The sequence below is a fragment of the Diabrotica undecimpunctata genome, chromosome 6 (genome assembly GCF_040954645.1).
Source record: "Diabrotica undecimpunctata isolate CICGRU chromosome 6, icDiaUnde3, whole genome shotgun sequence".
Taxonomy (NCBI): Eukaryota; Metazoa; Arthropoda; class Insecta; order Coleoptera; family Chrysomelidae; genus Diabrotica; species Diabrotica undecimpunctata.
Window position 1 is genome coordinate 562,345 of NC_092808.1, and position 18,724 is coordinate 581,068.

General features: G+C 33.5%; 1 protein-coding gene across 1 annotated transcript; it reads right to left on the minus strand.

Moving 5' to 3' along the window:
* Window positions 1-17: 17 nt before the first annotated feature.
* Window positions 18-8,197, minus strand: LOC140444699 (glucose dehydrogenase [FAD, quinone]-like). Its single transcript, XM_072536462.1, has 6 exons — window positions 8,111-8,197; window positions 5,267-5,285; window positions 3,767-3,885; window positions 2,459-2,674; window positions 1,519-2,373; window positions 18-677 (listed from the first exon to the last, which is right to left on the minus strand). The coding sequence occupies exons 1-6, from the start codon at window positions 8,166-8,168 to the stop codon at window positions 40-42; spliced, it is 1,905 nt and encodes a 634-aa protein (XP_072392563.1). The 5' UTR covers window positions 8,169-8,197; the 3' UTR covers window positions 18-39.
* Between the last annotated feature and the right edge of the window lie 10,527 nt (window positions 8,198-18,724).

Consider the following 18,724-nt stretch of genomic DNA (forward strand, 5'->3'; position numbering starts at 1 on the left):
AAATAAAATAAACAAAATTCAAATAATGATTTATTTTCCTTATACATTTATTTTATATTCTTTTTTAATCACATCTGAAATAACTTCAGCTACCATGATAGTAGGTGCATTAACGTGCCCAGCTAAAGTAAAAGGAAAGACACTGGCGTCCACTACTCTCAGCTGTTTTATTCCATGAACTCTGCAAACGGAATTAACAACGTCTCCTTTAAGAGGATAAGGTCCCATTGGACAGGTGGAGGTAGGATGATAAACATCCGTCGATAACTGTCTTATAGCACACATCCAATAATCCTTACTTGCATATTCGAAGCTTTCACACGCTTTTAATGGTCTTTCATCAATTTTAGCTCCAATTTTCTGGAAAGCTTTAGTCTTAATCAATTTTAGAGATAGCATCAAGCCTTCATATAATTTTTCTATGTCTTCACTCTTCGGATCTGATAAAAATCTGGGATTTATTAAAGGATATTCGTAAGGGTCAGAGCTCTTAAGTCTTATCGAACCTGTTGAAGCGGTATGCAACGCTACAGCCAATATTAGGCAATTGGTCGTCACGTTTACGTTTTTCCACGTCTCGCTGTATGATTGGTCGGTGAGACCAAACTGTTTTTGAGACGTAGGTCCTGTAGAATTGGATACATACATTATGAGCTCTATATCAGGCAAGCCGGTTCCTACAAATTATTATATAAATTAATTAATAATAGCTAATTCATGATAACACAGTTTTTAAGATACAGGAAAACTATAAATATCGATACCCTGTTGTCTCAGTTTGGTACAAAAATTTATAAAAATGACCATTGTGGCAAACTCCGAATAAAATACAACATAAAATGTAAATGAACAAGCCTTAGGGAATTAGGTCAGATCTGCAAGCGCCTCCGCCGTGAAAAACATAATATACTTTACTTTAATAAACATGAGAACTATATTAAACTAAAATTAAAATTATCAAACAGTACAATATTATCAAAATATATACGAAAAAAAAAATGAAAAATAAAATTACTGCACATTGGCTTCCTGTATAGAAAACTCCCGATTGCATCGAGACTAAAAATGCAACATACAGTCATTTGGCTTACATCGAAGACCCAAACCGGAATACATGAGATAGTCCTTGGATTAACGATGGACCATACTTGGATCAAACTCCGCCTGTGGTGACAAATGGGTGGATCGAGTAGCTTAGGAATCACCACTGCCGGTCCTAAGCCCGGGTAAACGAGGAAGGTTGGGCAGTGAGCTGACAACCCACTCCCGGAAAAAACACACTGTTACGAAACCTGAACATTTGCCTCGAAATACAGGACGAAACTTTCGGAAACGACTTAAGCTACGAAACATGGACTATATAATAAAATACAAACCTTTGTATTTTATTTACTATACACCCACATTATTGGTTTATTAAAATTACTACAACATTTGAGACAAGAAAATACAGCTATGCCATAGAAACTTTGCTGTCAATCATTTTCAAATGAACTATACAAACATCACAGTACTCACCTTTTGTATATGAAGATTCGTAAAATCCAACTGCCAGTGAATTTCCTTGAGAAGTCAATGGTCCAACTCCTTTCAGATAATCTACAACATCATCTCTGAGAGGTCGAATTGGAGCACTATAGTTTTTTGTTGAGAAGTTAATAACAAAAGCCATGGGATGATCTTTTAATTGACTTCCCACTTCTAAATCTTGTACAACAGGAATTTTTAACGAGTGTAAATGTTGTTTTGGTCCAATTCCAGAGAGCATTAATAGTTGTGGAGTTTGCACAGTACCGGCGCTTATGATTACTTCTTTGGAGGCTCTAACTATGTACTGTTTCTTAGTATGTCGACAGGAAAATATCACCCCTTCTGTTATCTTATTTTTACGATTAATTAAAATTTTTGTTACATAAATATATTTTTTAAGTTTCAAGTTTTTCCTTTTTAGAAATGGTTGTAAAAAGGCTTTACCAGTGTCATCTCTTTTGCCACGTATAGTTGTTGTTTGATAAACAGACGCTCCCAATCCTGTACCTCCGTTATAATCCGCAATCGGTTCCCCTATTTCCCTATTGGCTTCAATAAACGCGTCTGCTTGAGGATTTCTTGGTAAATGGTACTCAACGTTCAATAAACCATTGGTACCATGAACCGCCCAGTTAACTGGAGCTTTCTGATCGCGGTGGTTAAATTTTTCTGATTTTATGAAGTACGGTAGAACTGAGTTATACGACCATCTTGAATCTTCCACTACTTCTGCCCATTTGTCGAAGTCTAGACTGGAACCTCTGGAGTAAACCAGCATGTTGATTAGACTGGTGCCACCAAAACCTTTCCCACGTGGAAACATACATTGTTTATTTACCATACCTATCAAATAGTATGTCAATAATTATTATATCGGTAATGAAGTAACAAGCAAAATTTTTTGTTCAAGAAACTGATAAAAAATTACCTAAACAAGCATTTTGTTGTGGTTGAGTTTTGAATCCCCAGTTGTAGTCGGTAAAAGGTAGATCTACATACAAGCCAGGCATATCAGTTTCATCGTTACCAAAGTCTCCAGCTTCTAGCACTAAAATTCTCCAATGGTCTACTTCCGAGAGCCTGTTAGCTAATACTGAACCAGCTGATCCTGAACCAACTATTATGAAATCATATTCACCATAATCTATACATAAATATTTTTTTGTAAAAATACGCATTAGTATAAGTTACTTAATTATTTCAATAAAATCACCATATTTATTTTTGCCTTTATCCCTACGCCGGCTCAGCTTTCTTAATTACATTTCTGCATAAGTTTCTTTGTTGTTTCATACCAATATTACTCCTTTTTAAGGACATGTCCTGCCTAAGTGTCTGCCCCCATGTCTTGTTTGGGTCTTCCTCAAAAACTACTGCTAGGAACTTTTAGATCAGCAAATTTTTGTATTGGGTGATTAATTTCTCTACATTGAACATGACCAAACCGTATTAATCTTTGCTCTCTCATTTTGATGTTCATTTCCACATACATTTATTCGTTGTGCCTCTTTCTTTTTAACGGTCCAATATTAAAAGTTCTGTTTCTCCCACACCTGTCTTAACTCCAATTCTACTTCTTCTTCTTCTTCTTCTCCTTCTTCTTTATAAGCAATTCTGCTTGTTCATTGGCGGATTAATACCTTTATGAAAGGTTGTCATTGCATCTTCCGCGCGGTCGTCTGATACTTCTTCTGCCGATTGGTGACTTATCTCTTGCTATTTTGACGACGCGGGTCTCCTCCATTCTGCTTATGTGCTTATTCCATTCTTTTTTTCTATTTTGTCTCCATTGAGGCTAGGCTTTAAAATAAAACAAACCAGGCACTAAAGACTAAATTGAAGGCTTTCGAAATTCGTTCGTGGTGTAAATAAATCCTGAACTGATTATGAACCGCGCTTGCGTACAATCCTATTACTAAAAGGATTCTGATTTGATCCTGAACGCGTCCATTACTCGTACCACGAACGAAACTATTGGTATGGTTCGACAGAAACTGCGGTAAAACCTAATTGGGAAAACCAAGACTGCATATAAATAAAGGCAAATATATTAATAAACAAGTATAGTGTATTTCACGAATTTGCGACAATTTTGGATTATCGCTAGACACTCTATAGCCAATGGTCCTTAATCCAAAATAGTTGGAAACTCGTAAAATATATTGTAAAATATGAATTAAATATCTAAACAATATTTTCTGTTATCTGATTATTTGATATTGCTGTATATACTGACCAATAACTGTTTGATTTTTCGGTTGGTACTCTCTGGCATTTTTAGATAAAACAGCTGCTAAAGCATCTTTTCTGCTTCTGGTTACTAGTCTTTCATAATATTGTATTTCGTTCTCTTCACTACAAAATTTAAAAAGTATACAACTTTTTTTACAAATTGTTCTTACAACTTTCACACTGAATAATTATTATAATTAGAAAGTAATAAACGTAATTTTTTATTAAGTTTAGTTGTTGAATCTTGTTTTAATGCATAGTGCGTATATGACACACAAAAAAAAATAAAAAAGTACAAAAAACTAACCAAGTAGGATTTTTTTTTATATATTTACCGTAATCTTGAAGTCAAGTTTGTAATCATAGATTTTTTTACAAAAAATAAAAAAATCATGCAGTAAGGGTTAAAAAGAACTTCAGAATATCTTCAATGTTTACTAGAAAATGCGAATAAGGCATGCAATAATTATGGTACAGATATTATGTAAAGTAAACTAAGTTTGTGAACTCAAGTAAGAATCTTCATTACCATACAAACATTATAGTTATGTTATACTCCCAACGATAAGTCAAAAATTACAAAAATCTTGAATCGCAAAGTAAGACACTCCTGAAGTCTGAATGCTGAGGCAATCCAGCTCCCTGTCATCACTGGAATAAAGAGAAGGTTTAAAAGAACAAAAGCAAATTACTATACACAAAAGATCAGAAGGTAGCAGACGTTATTGAAAGAATAACGCCAAGATGGAACTGGACAGGTCATGTAGCAAAAGCAGTTGATGATAGGTGGACGAAAAGAATTTTGGAATGGAACCCGAATATAAGCTAACATAAACAGGGGTCGAGTTCTTACGAGATGGACCAATGACATAAAAAGAGTACCTACAAATTGGATTTACGTGACGCAAAATAGAACTAAGTGGAAAATCATGCAGAGGCCTGTAGTCGGCAATGGACTAAATGATGATGATTATGATTACAGGACAAAACCTTTTGTGATGGTTTACCTCTATAATATAAAATAGGTTTATGGAATACGGAAAACTGATTTTAATTTTTAAGTTTGATAATGTTTAAACCTAGAAATTTTATGGATTGATCCTGTTATGTTTCTATTGTAAATTCAATATAACTATGGAGTGAATTAATATACGATAAGAATTGGTCAAGTGGCCTCGCAGTTCCTGTAAAGCATACCAGTACATCGTCCACGTATGTCCACCAATATGAAAACTGTTTGAATACGGGATGTTTTGAAATCTTTGTTTCTAGATCATTCATGAAAATATTTGATAGTAATGGGCTTAGAAGATTACCCATGATATGTCCTGCACTGTTATTTGTATATACATATTTGATTATTAAACTCCAGTTTTCAGATTTTTTTGATTGTTTAGTGGACGTTAACAAATAGACCCTCACATTGATATACAGTTTATCGTGTTTTAAGATAAAAAAACAAAGTTTAGGACTTCTCGCAAATGGTAAAAAAGTTTTTACTCACCTACATTTTGTCCATGCCCCTGGAACAAGCACGAAAATTATGAATTAAAGTCTACAGTTAAAAATTGCATGATACGTACAGTTAAAAGATGTAGGACATTATATGCATTGAACATATTAATCATCCATGGCAAGGAGGAAAAAATAGTTCCTGTGCAAGACTACACGAGCTGCGGAGCTTGCAAAATTCCAGAACCCTGGAAAAAAGTTACAACAACAACGTTACTAAAACCAGGGAAAAATCCGGAGCACCCGCGATATACCAAGTCAAACACCTCATCTAAGAACAACAAGGTTTTAAGCTTGACAAATCCTGCATCAAAAATGTTCTCGTACCAACAAAACACATTAAAATGAGTGTCAAAGAAAAACGTATAATAAAAGTTGGGCCTTCGTAGATCTGACAGCAGTTTTCACGACAGGACACAAAATAATGCTCCACAAATTTCTCGATGCCTTAGTAATTACTCTCTAGTTAGCGTCGATCATTTTTTGCTACCTAAATGATGTTAAAGACAAATATCACAAAGTAGGAAAAACCTGGTCAAGTAATCTAAAGAAGAACGTTTACTGGTACCACTTGAGGGCTACTCCTCTTGACTACATAGATATATAAATGGTATCTAAAAGAGAATACGAGAATAAAAGAGAATATCTCAACATGGGCATGGGAAAAAATTCAACATGCCCTTGTGTCAGTTGGAAAAGAAACCCACAAACCACTTATGGAAAAAAAACCTTGGATGACAGTAGAAATTCTTGAAGTGGAAGAATGGAAGAACGAAGAAAACATAAAGCAAAAGACCTGAATAAATACAAAGAAATTCAGAAAAACATCAGAAAGAAAATTCAAGAGGAAAAGAGAGGTGGTTCTCCAATAGATGCAAGGAAATAAAACATCTGGATAAAAAGTATGATAGTTTTAATTTACACAAAAAAAAACAAAGAAATGATAGGTTCGAGTAAAAGCACAAGAAAGAATATCCTTAAAAATGATAAAGGAGATATTATTACTGATATGAAGGAAAGATTGTGTCACTGGACCAATTACATCCAAAAGCTATTTAATGATGAAAGGGAAGAACTATCATTAGAAACCACAGAGGATACCGGAACCGGACCACCTATATCACGGGAAGAAGTCATCTATGGCATTAAAAACACAAAAGAGGGCAAAGCTACCGGACCATTACCAAATTATTAAAACTCATTGATGAAGATGTTATTGATGTAATGGTTGAACTCTTTAATTTAATATACCAGACTTCCACAATCCACAGACAATGGCTGCAATCGACATTTGTGGCAATATCCAAAAAGTCAAGCGCAATGTCCTGCTCAGATCACAGAACAATAGCTTTAATGAGTCACACAATTAAAACATTTTTGAAAATAATACACAGCAGAATTGTTAAAACTCTTGAATATGAAATAAGTGACACACAATTTGGCTTTAGAAATGGTATGGGCACAAGAGATGCTTTGTTTGGCTTGAATGTGCTGGCCCAGAGATGCAAGGAAATGAATCAGAACATGTACTTATGTTTTGTAGGTTTCGAAAAGGCACTTGTTAAGGTTAAATATAAAAAACTTGTAGAAATATTATAAAGCAAAAATATTGACAGTCTTGATATGAAAATTATCTAGTCTATATTGGAATCAAACTGCCAAGGTAAGAGTTGACAACCAGAAGACCCGAGATATCAAAATACAGAGAGGAGTCCGCCAGGGTTGCGTGCTGTGGCCGCTACTCTTCAATGTCTACAGTGAAGCGGTATTTAAAGAAGCGCTCTCAGATTCAAAGAAGGTATAGCTATCAATAGAGTTTTAAATAACTTGCGTTTTGTAGAAGGTTAGGACTACGCCTAAGAATGCTTCGCTATTACGTAATCACTACTCTCCTTTATGGCATGGACATTAAAACAAGTGCATTTAAATAAGTTCGCGGCCTTTAAATTTTGGTATTACAGTTTGGTGCTACGAATATCAAGGACTAAAATACAAAATGTCAAACGCAGAAGTTACTAGAAGAATAGGAAATGAAGTTGAAATAATATTGACTATTAAAAGAAAAAAACTAAAGTACTTAGGCCATGTTATGAGAGGGCAAAGATACTCATTATTGCAGCTTATTATGCAAGGCAAAATTCGAGGAAAGCGAAATGTGGGAAGACGAAGAATATCGTGGCTTAAAAACTTGAGGGAATGGTTTGAATGCAGTAGTGCAGAACTATTTAGAGCGGCAGTTAACAGGTCCGCATATCCATGATGATTTCCAACCTTCGATAGAAGATGGAACTTAAAGAAGAAGAATAAGATCTTAGTAGACAAAAACTGAAGACAGCCACAGAAATTCTGATTCGACACTTTTACTTGAGGAAACGTATCGACAATACAGGTAGCGTAAATTATGGAGACTATGGGAAGAAAGAAGAGCATAGGAACACCACAACAAAAATGGTACGATGACTTAAAAAGAACAGCGGCACCAAATTGGTACCGGCTAGCCCAGACTTAAGAATTCTGAGAGCAATAATAAGGGGGTCCTATATCGAAAAGATAAAGAACGGTTGGAGAAGAAGAAGGAGAAAGCATAGGATCAAAAAATAAATAAATTGTTAGGTTTCATTAAGAAAATTGCTGGTTGTTATCAAGAATACGAAGATACTTGATAGAGTTTAGTGAAAGTATAGCTTTTTGTACAAAAGATCTTATAATCAAATGACAAAGACAAGCATTGTATCGTCTAATTTCAAAAAAATACATTCACTTACGGAACAGAAAACAGTTACAGAACAGAAAACTGACTTAACTTATGGTACAAAAATGTTAAAAAGTAATTTACCTTTTGTTAAAATGCAATATGTTGAAAATAAAATTATACAAAAACATAATTGTTGCATAGTCGAAAAGTGATAAAGATGTATTGGAATGAAAACTTTTTACCTTGTACATAAGTAATTTCCTTATCTGAATGGCTTAACAATCTTTGATATACGGCATGTCTGAAATTACGGTTTATAAGTTTTTAGATCTTTAATAAAAGAGTGGCAGAAGAAACTATCCAGAAAGATGAGAATTAAGTTTAGTCGTAACGTCTTCTTTCTACACACTTTAGCATCAGGCTTCTTCGGCAGTCTGAAACTCTGGCTCGCGATTCCCGTAGGAGTTTTTCATCTCTTAGTTGATATTTTAACCGTTCTCTACTTAGTTGATAACATAAATCAATTCTATAGTATATTTCATGGATTTGCGACTATTTGGCTGGTATCTGCCACATAGATAAGAAGGTATAAGCTTAAGAGGGATACCTCTGATTCCATAGTAATTTAATTTGTGGAGCAAAATGTCGTGTGAAACGTAATCAAAAGCCTTCAACAAGTCGCAAAGAGAAATTACAGAGAAAACGCGAGATTGCCGTTCCTCAATCCCCTCGCTTACAACATTGAATACCGCGTTTGTAGTAGAACGAGCACTTCTGAATCCATATTGTGAGTTGCTGAAGTAATTATTTGACTCAAAATAGGAATAAAATTGTTGTTTGATAACCTTTTCAATCACTTTCCCAAAAGTAGAAACAATGCTTATGGGTCTGTAATTGTCAGTTTTTGAGGTATCACCTTTTTGTAGGTAGGTATAGATAGATATTTTGTAGATACTTTTGAGTATTTTAGTACTTCCGGAAATACTCCAGTTGATAGAATTTAATTAATAAGATGAGTGAAAGGTAACTATTTGGTAAGTTTCTTTTCAAATTTTGCTACTAATTTCGTAAACGTGCCTATAAGTAGAATTACTAAGAGACTTCTTATTATTTGAGAGACATCATCTTTCATAACGGGACGAAAAAAAAGGACTTTATTTGAAATACACTGCAAATTAACATGAAACATGCTTATCGTACCTTGTCGAATTATTTTATTTTGATAAAAGCTTTTAGGTTTCTTTCTCCATCTTCTTTATGTGCTGAAAATTTCTTATGAAGTTAAATCTTCTAACTGCAGCTTCTTTGGGCCAATTATTAGGTCTGTATACTTCGTCAATTTTATCGAAAGGGAAAGAAGTAACATCGGGTACCATCACCTAACAATTTTAGATCATCCGCTTTCATATCAACACCTATGCGCGACACATGATCTTGTCTAGGAATAGTGTTTACAGTAGACGATTCGTTGCTTCCAATAATCGGTTTGTATTTGTTTTCTTTTTTCGATTTGGTATTCCAAGATGAGTGTCCTGTTTTTAGATTGTTTTTATTTTCTTTTTGTTTATCACTCATGTGAATGAAGTCGACTTGTGTTTTTGTTTAATGACAATTTGATGGGTTCTTGACTGGGTAGAATGGGTAGAACCTGAGTTGATCAGGCCTGCTTTATTTACAGTTTTTTTCGCTAGATGACGTTAGTATGGGTATGGCTGAATATTTGTTATATTTATCTTTTAATATAGAAATTAAATCTTGTTGTTCTCCGAACGTTTTTCTAAATGGAATTGTAGTTTACTTACTGCTGCAAGTTCACTTTTCATTTTACTTAGTTCCTTGTTTGTCTTTGTATACTGATCACACACAATAACGTCTAGGTTATGTTCGACATTGAGTGCTGAAATATCTTCTTGCACTATGTGTGTTAATCTGTTAACATACTCTGATAACTGAGGATTTGAATCGGACAGTGGTAGCTTAAAATTCACTATTATGTCAATTAGTTCCTGCTTTTGAGCTTATTTAGTTCCGCTGTAAAAACTACGACTTGACTATCGGACGCCATCTTGGAAACCCTTTTTTTTTTGTGAAAAACAGTCAAAATACACAGAAAACGATGGCGAGATAACTCAGATATAAAACAGATAGTAAATAGATATAGATAAATAGACAGAGACAAAAAGTCTTTGGGGACAGAGACTAAATGGAAGTGACATCTTCTAATTTTTTATATTATAAATTATTTAACTATCGTTCCAAAATTTAGCTGTACATTCTAATTCATACGCGTGTATCGATACTGAAGTATTGATATTGAACACCTACTCTCACTCTAAAAACATTAATATTTAAAAAGCGAGGATTCACAACTAACAACATAACATAAATACATAAACAAACCCGCCTCGCTAACGATATCAATAATAATTCAGCTAGTGTGAATGCGAACCTCACGTACCCTATTTCCTGTTAAAAGTAGCGGAAAGACAGCACCCTGAAACGCAGGAAACTCCTCTACGCTATCTATACGCACATACTCGTGGAATATTTTGACTCTCCCACGGGGAGACCTTTTATCCGAAGCCGTCCAGCCAGTTAGTGATTCTGCCGGTTTTGATTTCGTTCTGATGGTACCCGAAGCCGGAAGTTTAGCCGCTGTGACGGATTTTTAGAATCGTGGAAATGGGTGGAAACGGCCGATCGTAAAAACAAGTCCTGACTATCATTATTGTACAGTGTAACAAGTATTTATGAAACTGTCTATTTTTTTTATAGAAAATATGTCATAAGCGGAAAGTTGTCAAATATTAAATATAATATTTTAGCAACCATAAATTCTGTCAAACTACAACTTCTTTATTATATAGTCAGTTTATTTTATTTTTTTGTTCGCTACGTTTTGTTTCACATATGCTCTTAGTTTTCTGAAAGATTGCGAAACACGCAGTTAACAAGCCGCGTCTCTGATATAATCTCCCGATTACCAGCGACTGCGTGAAGAACCTAAAAGAACCAGCGCCACGGTATCATTCGGCTTGATCTGACGGACAAAAAGAAGACGATTTTATTTACGGCGGGACGGTAAAAATGGTTCACTGGGTTGGCAGAAAGAAACTGCTTTTAAATTAACTTAAATCATTTTCAATGGTTAGCAGTAAGGATGTTATGCGTTACCATGATCTTTATATCGATACGGACAGAAGAAATTACTAACAAGTTTTACGAGGTAGATACGCATATAATTAGGGTTTTGATGCGATGTTTATTATTGCTGGTTTGCTAATTGCTAAACAGTTTAAGGTTATCGTCGAAGAAATTCATGATAAATATCAAAAACGATGCAGAGAAAGTGATATCTGGACCGTTAGACATATGATAGACATATAATAAAGACAAGAACAGCATTAAAAGATAGGCAGAAGATGGAAGGGGAACAAACAGAAGACATACAAACAATAGGGACAGAAATTAGACAAACAAAAAATGACAAAATGGAGACAGAAAATAGATAAATGGAAGAAGGAAGGTACAAAATTGGAAATCAGTAGATAAAAGACAGAATATATACTAAAGTCAAATAAGAGACGTAACAGACAGAGACAGTAATATCTATCTATATAAAAGGTGTAGCATTTTGATTTCCCCTCGTAATTGTTAACAAACACCGAAAAATATTCTCAATCTTTTTGCGTCGCTGAGATTGATAATATAAACATTTTTACTTTGTTTATATATCACGGATGGGTATTTCTTTGGTATTTATTTGATCTTGATTCCGCTTAATATTGCGCCTTAAATTAATATCCACTTTGGTTGGTGGGAAAGTGATGCGGGGAGATTGCGATGAGGATTTTCTTCAAATTGGTCATTGTTTTTTGTTATTCGTTTTTTGTTTCGGCAATTAAGTGATGCATTAGCTCTAATATTTCTTGTCTTATCCATGGCTGTTTCTTAATATCGTTTTCTGGTTTAACTTTATTATCTACCACTGAATTACAGATATTTTTTATTTTATTCCACATATCATCCACACTTACGTTTTCTTGATTAATATCTGAGATTACCATGCTGTTTATTTTGTTGTTGATATTCTCTTTGACTTCTTCTCTTGCGGTTTTATCTTTTAACTTCTGGATGTCCGGACGTTTTTGTGCTTTTCATTTATGAACTTTTTTATGAACTTTTTAAGTCTTCAGCGCTTGCTCCAAGTAGATCTTAAACAAAGTCGGGGACAGACAGCATGCTTGTTTGAGTCCTTTATCTAACACAAACTATTTGGATATCTCGTATATATCTTTATTTTGCTCGTGTTCTTTTTATCTCTAGCTCGAGTTATTGCACTGCCTTAATTAAAGTTACTTTGATGTTTGTTTTTTCTAAACCTTCCCATAGTTTTATTGTGGTACACTCTCGTATGCTTTTCGAAGATCGAAGTATAGGAGGTGTATTTTGGTTTCGTGCCGTTATTTTTCTATAAATTGGATAATCGTAAAGAGATGGTCAATAGTCGATCTACCTGCTCTGAAGTATTCTCCCTCTATTCTCTTTTTTTTTATTAATTTTCTGTAAACTCTTGAGATAGTGCCTAACACTGCTATTCCTCGGTAGTTGTCACATATGTCTTTACCTTCCTTTTTATTATATGGTTGATATAACTGAAGTTCTCCACGCTTTCGGCATATTCTCACCATTTATACATTTTTGATACAAATGGTGGTTAGCGGCCTATATAGTTTGTCGGTTCGGTATTTTTGTAGTTGGGGTGGGATATTACCTGGACCTAATAATTTTCCCTTTTTCATCATTTAACGTACTTGTTTTAGTGATCTACTGTCAATCCTAGGTGGGGATGCTTTGGTATTTACTTGTACATAAGAGTATGTTTGTGGTGTTCATAGATATTCTGTCCTTCCCTTCGTCAGTAGTTTTTCAAAGTATTCGTCCTATTTACGTAGGCTAATAATATCTCTAGTCTTTTCTTTTCAAAGAGATTTAAGTATTTTCCAGCCTTCGGTACGTCTGCTACCTCCCAGATAAGCATTAGTTCTCGAGCAGTTTTTCTCCCAAAATTCGTTTTTCTGTTTGATGATTGCCCTTCGTACCTCTCTTTGAGCTCTTTGGTATTCGTATTTACTTTGATCCGTTTTTTTACTTTTAGAAATGTGTTGTATGCATCACGTATGATTTTATCATTCTCTTCGATTCTTTTGTCTTCTTTGTGCTGTCTTTTCACACTTCTTCTGCTGCAGCCTAAACATTCTTTTATAAATATAGTTGTATAGGTTCTTTACACTAGCAAAGTTTTGGCATATGAATTTTTCATTAGTTTTTTGTATAGTATTTTTGAACTTTCGTTGTTGAAGGTTTCCAAGTTGTACTTAATTTCCATAGTAGTTTTGTTTTTCATCTGTGCATCTTCTTTTTACTTATACAGGAATTAAATAAAAAGAAAGCAATAAGACATAAACACTCAGAAAATAGATGGAAACAGACAGAAGACAATCAAAATAATGGTAACGTAAAGACGCATATAGACAAAATGACTGAAAATAGGTAAAAAAGAAAAAAAAACAAACCTAAAATTATAACAGATCAGAAAATAACTACATGTCAGACAATTATAACAGATCAGAAAATAACTACATAAAGAAGACAGACAAAGAATGGAAGGAGAATATACAAAAAACAGTAACCAAAGAGATTCTCTGGGCTATTAGTAAAAAATAATATTTTAGTAACAAAAAAAAATAATTGTTCACATAATTAACCTTTGCTCACGAGTATTTTACTATAATATACTTAATACTAAGTAATTTTAATATATTTACGGACGCATTTCACCTGATTTAAGATCTTTTTATAAAGAAATCTCTAAAAAAGCATTTCCGGTGTAAATTTATCAGGTCGACACCAGGAAAAGAATGAACAGTATATTTTGAATGCGATTCCGGATGTTTTTACACATCATTTAATATTAAGAAAAGCGTCGCGTCGTTCTGATGGTGGTACCAACACATGAATGCATTTCCGTTTTCATTCACAATTACGTATTTAATATGAGAAGAGATTGTTGTTTCGACAAGATCCATATAAAATAAAAATTAAAATAAAGTAAAAATAAATACGTTTATTGCCTTAATAAATAACGAATTAAGCAGGAAGGTAGGAAGTGTTAGTGTAGTCAAACCGAGAGAGAGAGAGATAGAGAAAAGACTAGCTATTGATGTGATGCACCGGTCTGGAGAGGACCTACCGCATGAGTAGTCCGGTTAAGAGGGTGGACTTTAGTTGGTAGGCAGGGAGCTAGGGGTATATCTGTGAGCATGACTCTTCTGGGAGCGTGCGGATGGACCCTTCCACCCTGAATCTAACACATGCCAGATCATCCTGAACGGGACCAGCCTGGTATGGTCTTAAGAAGATTTACCACCTTGTACCCATAAAAAAGCGCTGATCTTAACAGCGCTGACTGTAGATTGAATCTGCAATCATAATTTTTTTTATAAATGAATGATTTATATAGGTTCACTAATACTTTAAAACCTGCACCTTAAAGTCTGTTAAATAAAATCTTGTTTAGTTTACTTCTTCTGATTGTTTTATAAGCAAGTCATTTCATATAAAAATAATTGCAAACAGATTTCTATTTTTATTAAAAATAACATAAGTTAAAATTTGTAAAATGGATGGAATTTGTCATCCTTGAGAAGGATGTATATAATAAAAGAAGATTAACCATAGTTTTGTTACTTGACCGTAGACTAAGCTGATACATAATTCTTATATGACATCTTGCACTACGTTTCCTGCAAATATTTATTAAAGTGAAATGTTTTATTTATATCTAAAACCCAGTTCGCACAAAAACAATTCCACTTTTCTCTTCCTAGTAATCCGTTAATTCTCATAGTGACAAAGGCAATTTTCAATTCACTCTCTTCATTGGGATCTAATTTTATTCTAAAAAGTATTTCCCATTACTTTCCAATCTTATTGTATATTGTAATTAAAAATGTGATATCTAATTGATTCGTAATGAGTAGGTATTAATGTATAGGTAGGTACCCAGCCTATGGTTTTTTACATCCTATTCTATTATTCTATGATTATAGATATAAAAATTGATAGGGAAAGGCTGAAACTGCTATTATCTGATTTCTCTTTTTACAACATGTCTACCTGGAAGTGTTTATGAAATTATTGTATTTATTATTTTAAGAGTGATTTTTTAAAATTTAACGTTAAAATTAATAACGTTATATTCGGTTTCTTTTAAACCTAGGGTTATTACCGCGGTGGTTTATTTTCATTTTAGAAAAAGTTTTTTGTACATCGCATATTTACATTTACATAGTTTGAAAAAATACGAACATTTTGTGAAATTTTACAGTTTGTTATACTTACAGTTTACAATTTTTTGTAATTTTTGTCCTGTTGTACAAAAAAGGGTGTACATATGTAAAATTAATAATACAATTTCAGAGTATGAGGACTGTATTAAATAGGGCTGGTTCAAAATAATTAGGAGAGGTAGTAAAGGGTGATAAACTCTTACCAATATTGCTGTTACACTTCTTCTTCTTTCTTCTTTCAGTACCCTGTCCGATTATCGAACGTTGGCGATCATATTGGCAATAATAACTTTGTTTACGGCGGCTCTAAATAAATTAGCGGTGTTCTCTTGATACCATTCTCGGAGATTTTGGAGCCAGGATGTTCTTCTTCGGCCTGGGCCGCTCCTTCTGGCGATCTTACCCTGTATTATGAGGTGTAGAAGATTATGCCTCTCTGGATGTCTCATTACATGACCGAAATATTGTAATTTTCGAATTTTTATCGTTTTTGTTATTTCTGTGCTCTTTTTCTTTTTTATTCGATGTAAAACTATTTCATTTCCTATTCGATCAACCCAACTTATCCGCAATACTCGTCGATAAATCCACATCTCAAAGGTCTCCAATTGTATCATTAATGTCTCTGTAAGGGTCCAGCTCTCCACATAGCAATGTAGAGAATATATAGCAGTGTATTAATCTGATTTTAAGGTTTAACGTAATATCTCTATTAATTAGAATTTTGTTTAATTTTTAACATTACAAATGTTGACAGTAGCCAGTCTGTTGGTATATGTCCTATTTCGTATATTTTATTGAAGAGGCTAAGAAGAAAATGTTTATCCTTATCGTCAAGTAGTTTGATTATTTCGCTTGGAATTTCATTTGGACCGGTTGCTTTCCTATTCTTTGATAGCTTTATAGCTCTTTCCATTTCATCGAGTGTTATGTTTGGACCAGTCGATATATTTTCGATTTTAATTTCTGTTATATCGTCATCAAACAGCTCCTCAATATATTCTTTCTACCTCTCTAAATCTGTCTTGTTCACTGACTATAATATTTTCTTGTTTATCAAGTATACTACTTGCAGTTGATCTATATGTTCCAGTTATTTCTTTCACCTTTTTGTACATATTAAACGTGTCATTTTTTTTCTGTTATATTTTCGCTGTCAATCTTACTGTTACGTACACTGGACAGTCTATCATCTTATATACTAAAAGGCTAAGCCCTTTTCTTGTGCGCAATACTCCTCCTAAACGGTGATAGATAGGAGAATAATTTTTTCGAATAATTAAACAGATTGTTGAGTAGATTCCCCCTAAGGTTTAAAATTTAAAAAATTCGAACCGGTTTAAAAATGGCGGCCATAAAATGAATTTTTCCTATAGTAAAGTATAGGAATTCAATATTATACACAATGCAACAACGCGTCAATTCTCGAATGCTGGAATGCACCAACAAGTGTTTCCACTTAAGGAATAACGATAATGACCACTCAAAATTCGGGATCCTCCTGTCTCCGATTTTAATTTATGGGGTCTGTTTTACACTATCTGATGAGTTGGTATTTTTTTATTTTTATGTTTAGTTAGAAAGTATTCTGTTTCCAACAAGTGCAGCGTGTGTGAGGTGTTGTGATTGATATTTAGAGATTTAGACTACGTTTTGAGTTTAATACTTGAAGAATTAAATAATGAGGTAAGCATTACTTTGTTTTTAATTTAGTAGTTAGAAATATATTATTAATTTTGTTGGGAATAAGCCACAATTTTACTTTAAATTAGGTTTATTTTAAATAAATAAATAAAAAATAAACTTATTATCAAGTAAAATTGTGGCGTATTCTCAAAAAAGTGGAACAGTAGGCGGTAGTGTAGACTAGCGCGGAGCATCATACTGTTTTCTGTATTTTTTAAATTTAAATAATATTTAAATATAAATTTAGTTAGTTAGTTAGAGTTCTCAAACCGACTTCTTTTTCTTAAACGTGGCATTTTACAATCTAAAATATGCAAAAAAAAGTTACTTCCGGTTTTACTTCCGTTTTTTATTTAAGAGGTGCGGAGTCTAACAATCATATTGTTTCCGTTTCCTGATGTAAATCTCCTGAAAATCCTAAAAAACTACTGTATCGATTTTTGGAACATTTACACCAGGCGACGGAAACGATGGATCGTTAGACTCCGCCCCTCTTAAATATCAGCAAAACTTACATCAAAACTCGATGTCGAGTTGGTCCGCTAGTTATAATATGTTGCACTAAAATTGGTATTTGACAGTTTTGGCAAAGCAAATCAGCTGAGAGTCCTTGGAGATTATCTATCCATGTGTAAATTTTGTATGACGTAACCACAGTCTGTTGAGGATTACTTGGTTGTGTCTTTGAGCTAGAAGTGGTTTGTAGAAGTGGCTCTCAATTGATGTATATCGTATTTAAATCGATTTATGCATTCATTGAAAGGTAACTTTCTAGGAGAGTCATTTGAGTACAGATTTGGTGAGTTTTTCCCTATTAAGCTTGTTGTGTTATGGGTTTTCATTTGCAATAAGATATTTAGTACCACATCACATTGAAAAATATGGATTTTTAAGGATTCAGGGCGGTTCTCCTACTAGGACTTAAATAATGCTAATTGGCGTACGCTGTAGATTAAATGATGTTCAATTTCTTCAATTGACTTTTAGTAGCAGTTTAGTAGCATATACAACCGTAATCTAGTTTGCTTCTAACTAGAGCTTAATATAATCGTAGAAGAATAGTTGTGTTTGCACCCCAATTGTGATTAGAAAGGATTTTTAGAAGGTTTATTCTCTGTTGGCATGATTTAATTAGTTCATTTATTTGCGATGTCCATTTGAGTTGAGAACCGAATCTCATTACCAAGAATTTGATTTCGTTAATTGTTAAGAGTATGCCCGTTTAGTTTTAAATTTAAGTGGTGTTGTGATTTCATTTGTCAAATATTACTTTAGTTTTTTCGGTTAAAAATTTTAAGACCATATTTGATGACCACCCTTCTAATTTATTTAATGTGTTTTGTAATATTGATGCAGCTGATTTGCTTTAACTTCAAATGATTGGATATGTTGTTTATTCCTATTAAAACTGCAGGAAGCTTAATTAAGATCCTTGAGAGATGCCATTTTCCAATGGTTTTTCGTAGTTGATTGACATCGTTTGTTTTAACTTTTATACTTCTGCCATCAATTCGCCATCAATTTTCCAGCTTTTCTTTGCTTTTAAAATTTGATATGTCTAAGTGGTATCAAATGCTTTTGTGATATCAAAAAAAATTACTATTCATTTTTGTTTATATATAAAGGCTTCATGTATTTCATATTTTAATGCTATGATATTGTCTATTTTAGACTGTTATGCTTGGTATCCACTTAAGATGGATGTAAAGAGATCTTT

What these genes read in the sequence shown, in the direction of transcription:
- LOC140444699 (XM_072536462.1), bottom strand. Translation starts at nt 8,168, where the DNA reads ATGCAACAATTATGTTTTTGTATAATTTTATTTTCAACATATTGCATT. An exon ending in ACAACAAAATGCTTGTTTAG is followed by an intron (nt 2,374 to 2,458) that starts GTAATTTTTTAT and finishes ACTATTTGATAG; the next exon opens with GTATGGTAAATAAACAATGT. An exon ending in CGAATCTTCATATACAAAAG is followed by an intron (nt 678 to 1,518) that starts GTGAGTACTGTG and finishes AATAATTTGTAG; the next exon opens with GAACCGGCTTGCCTGATATA.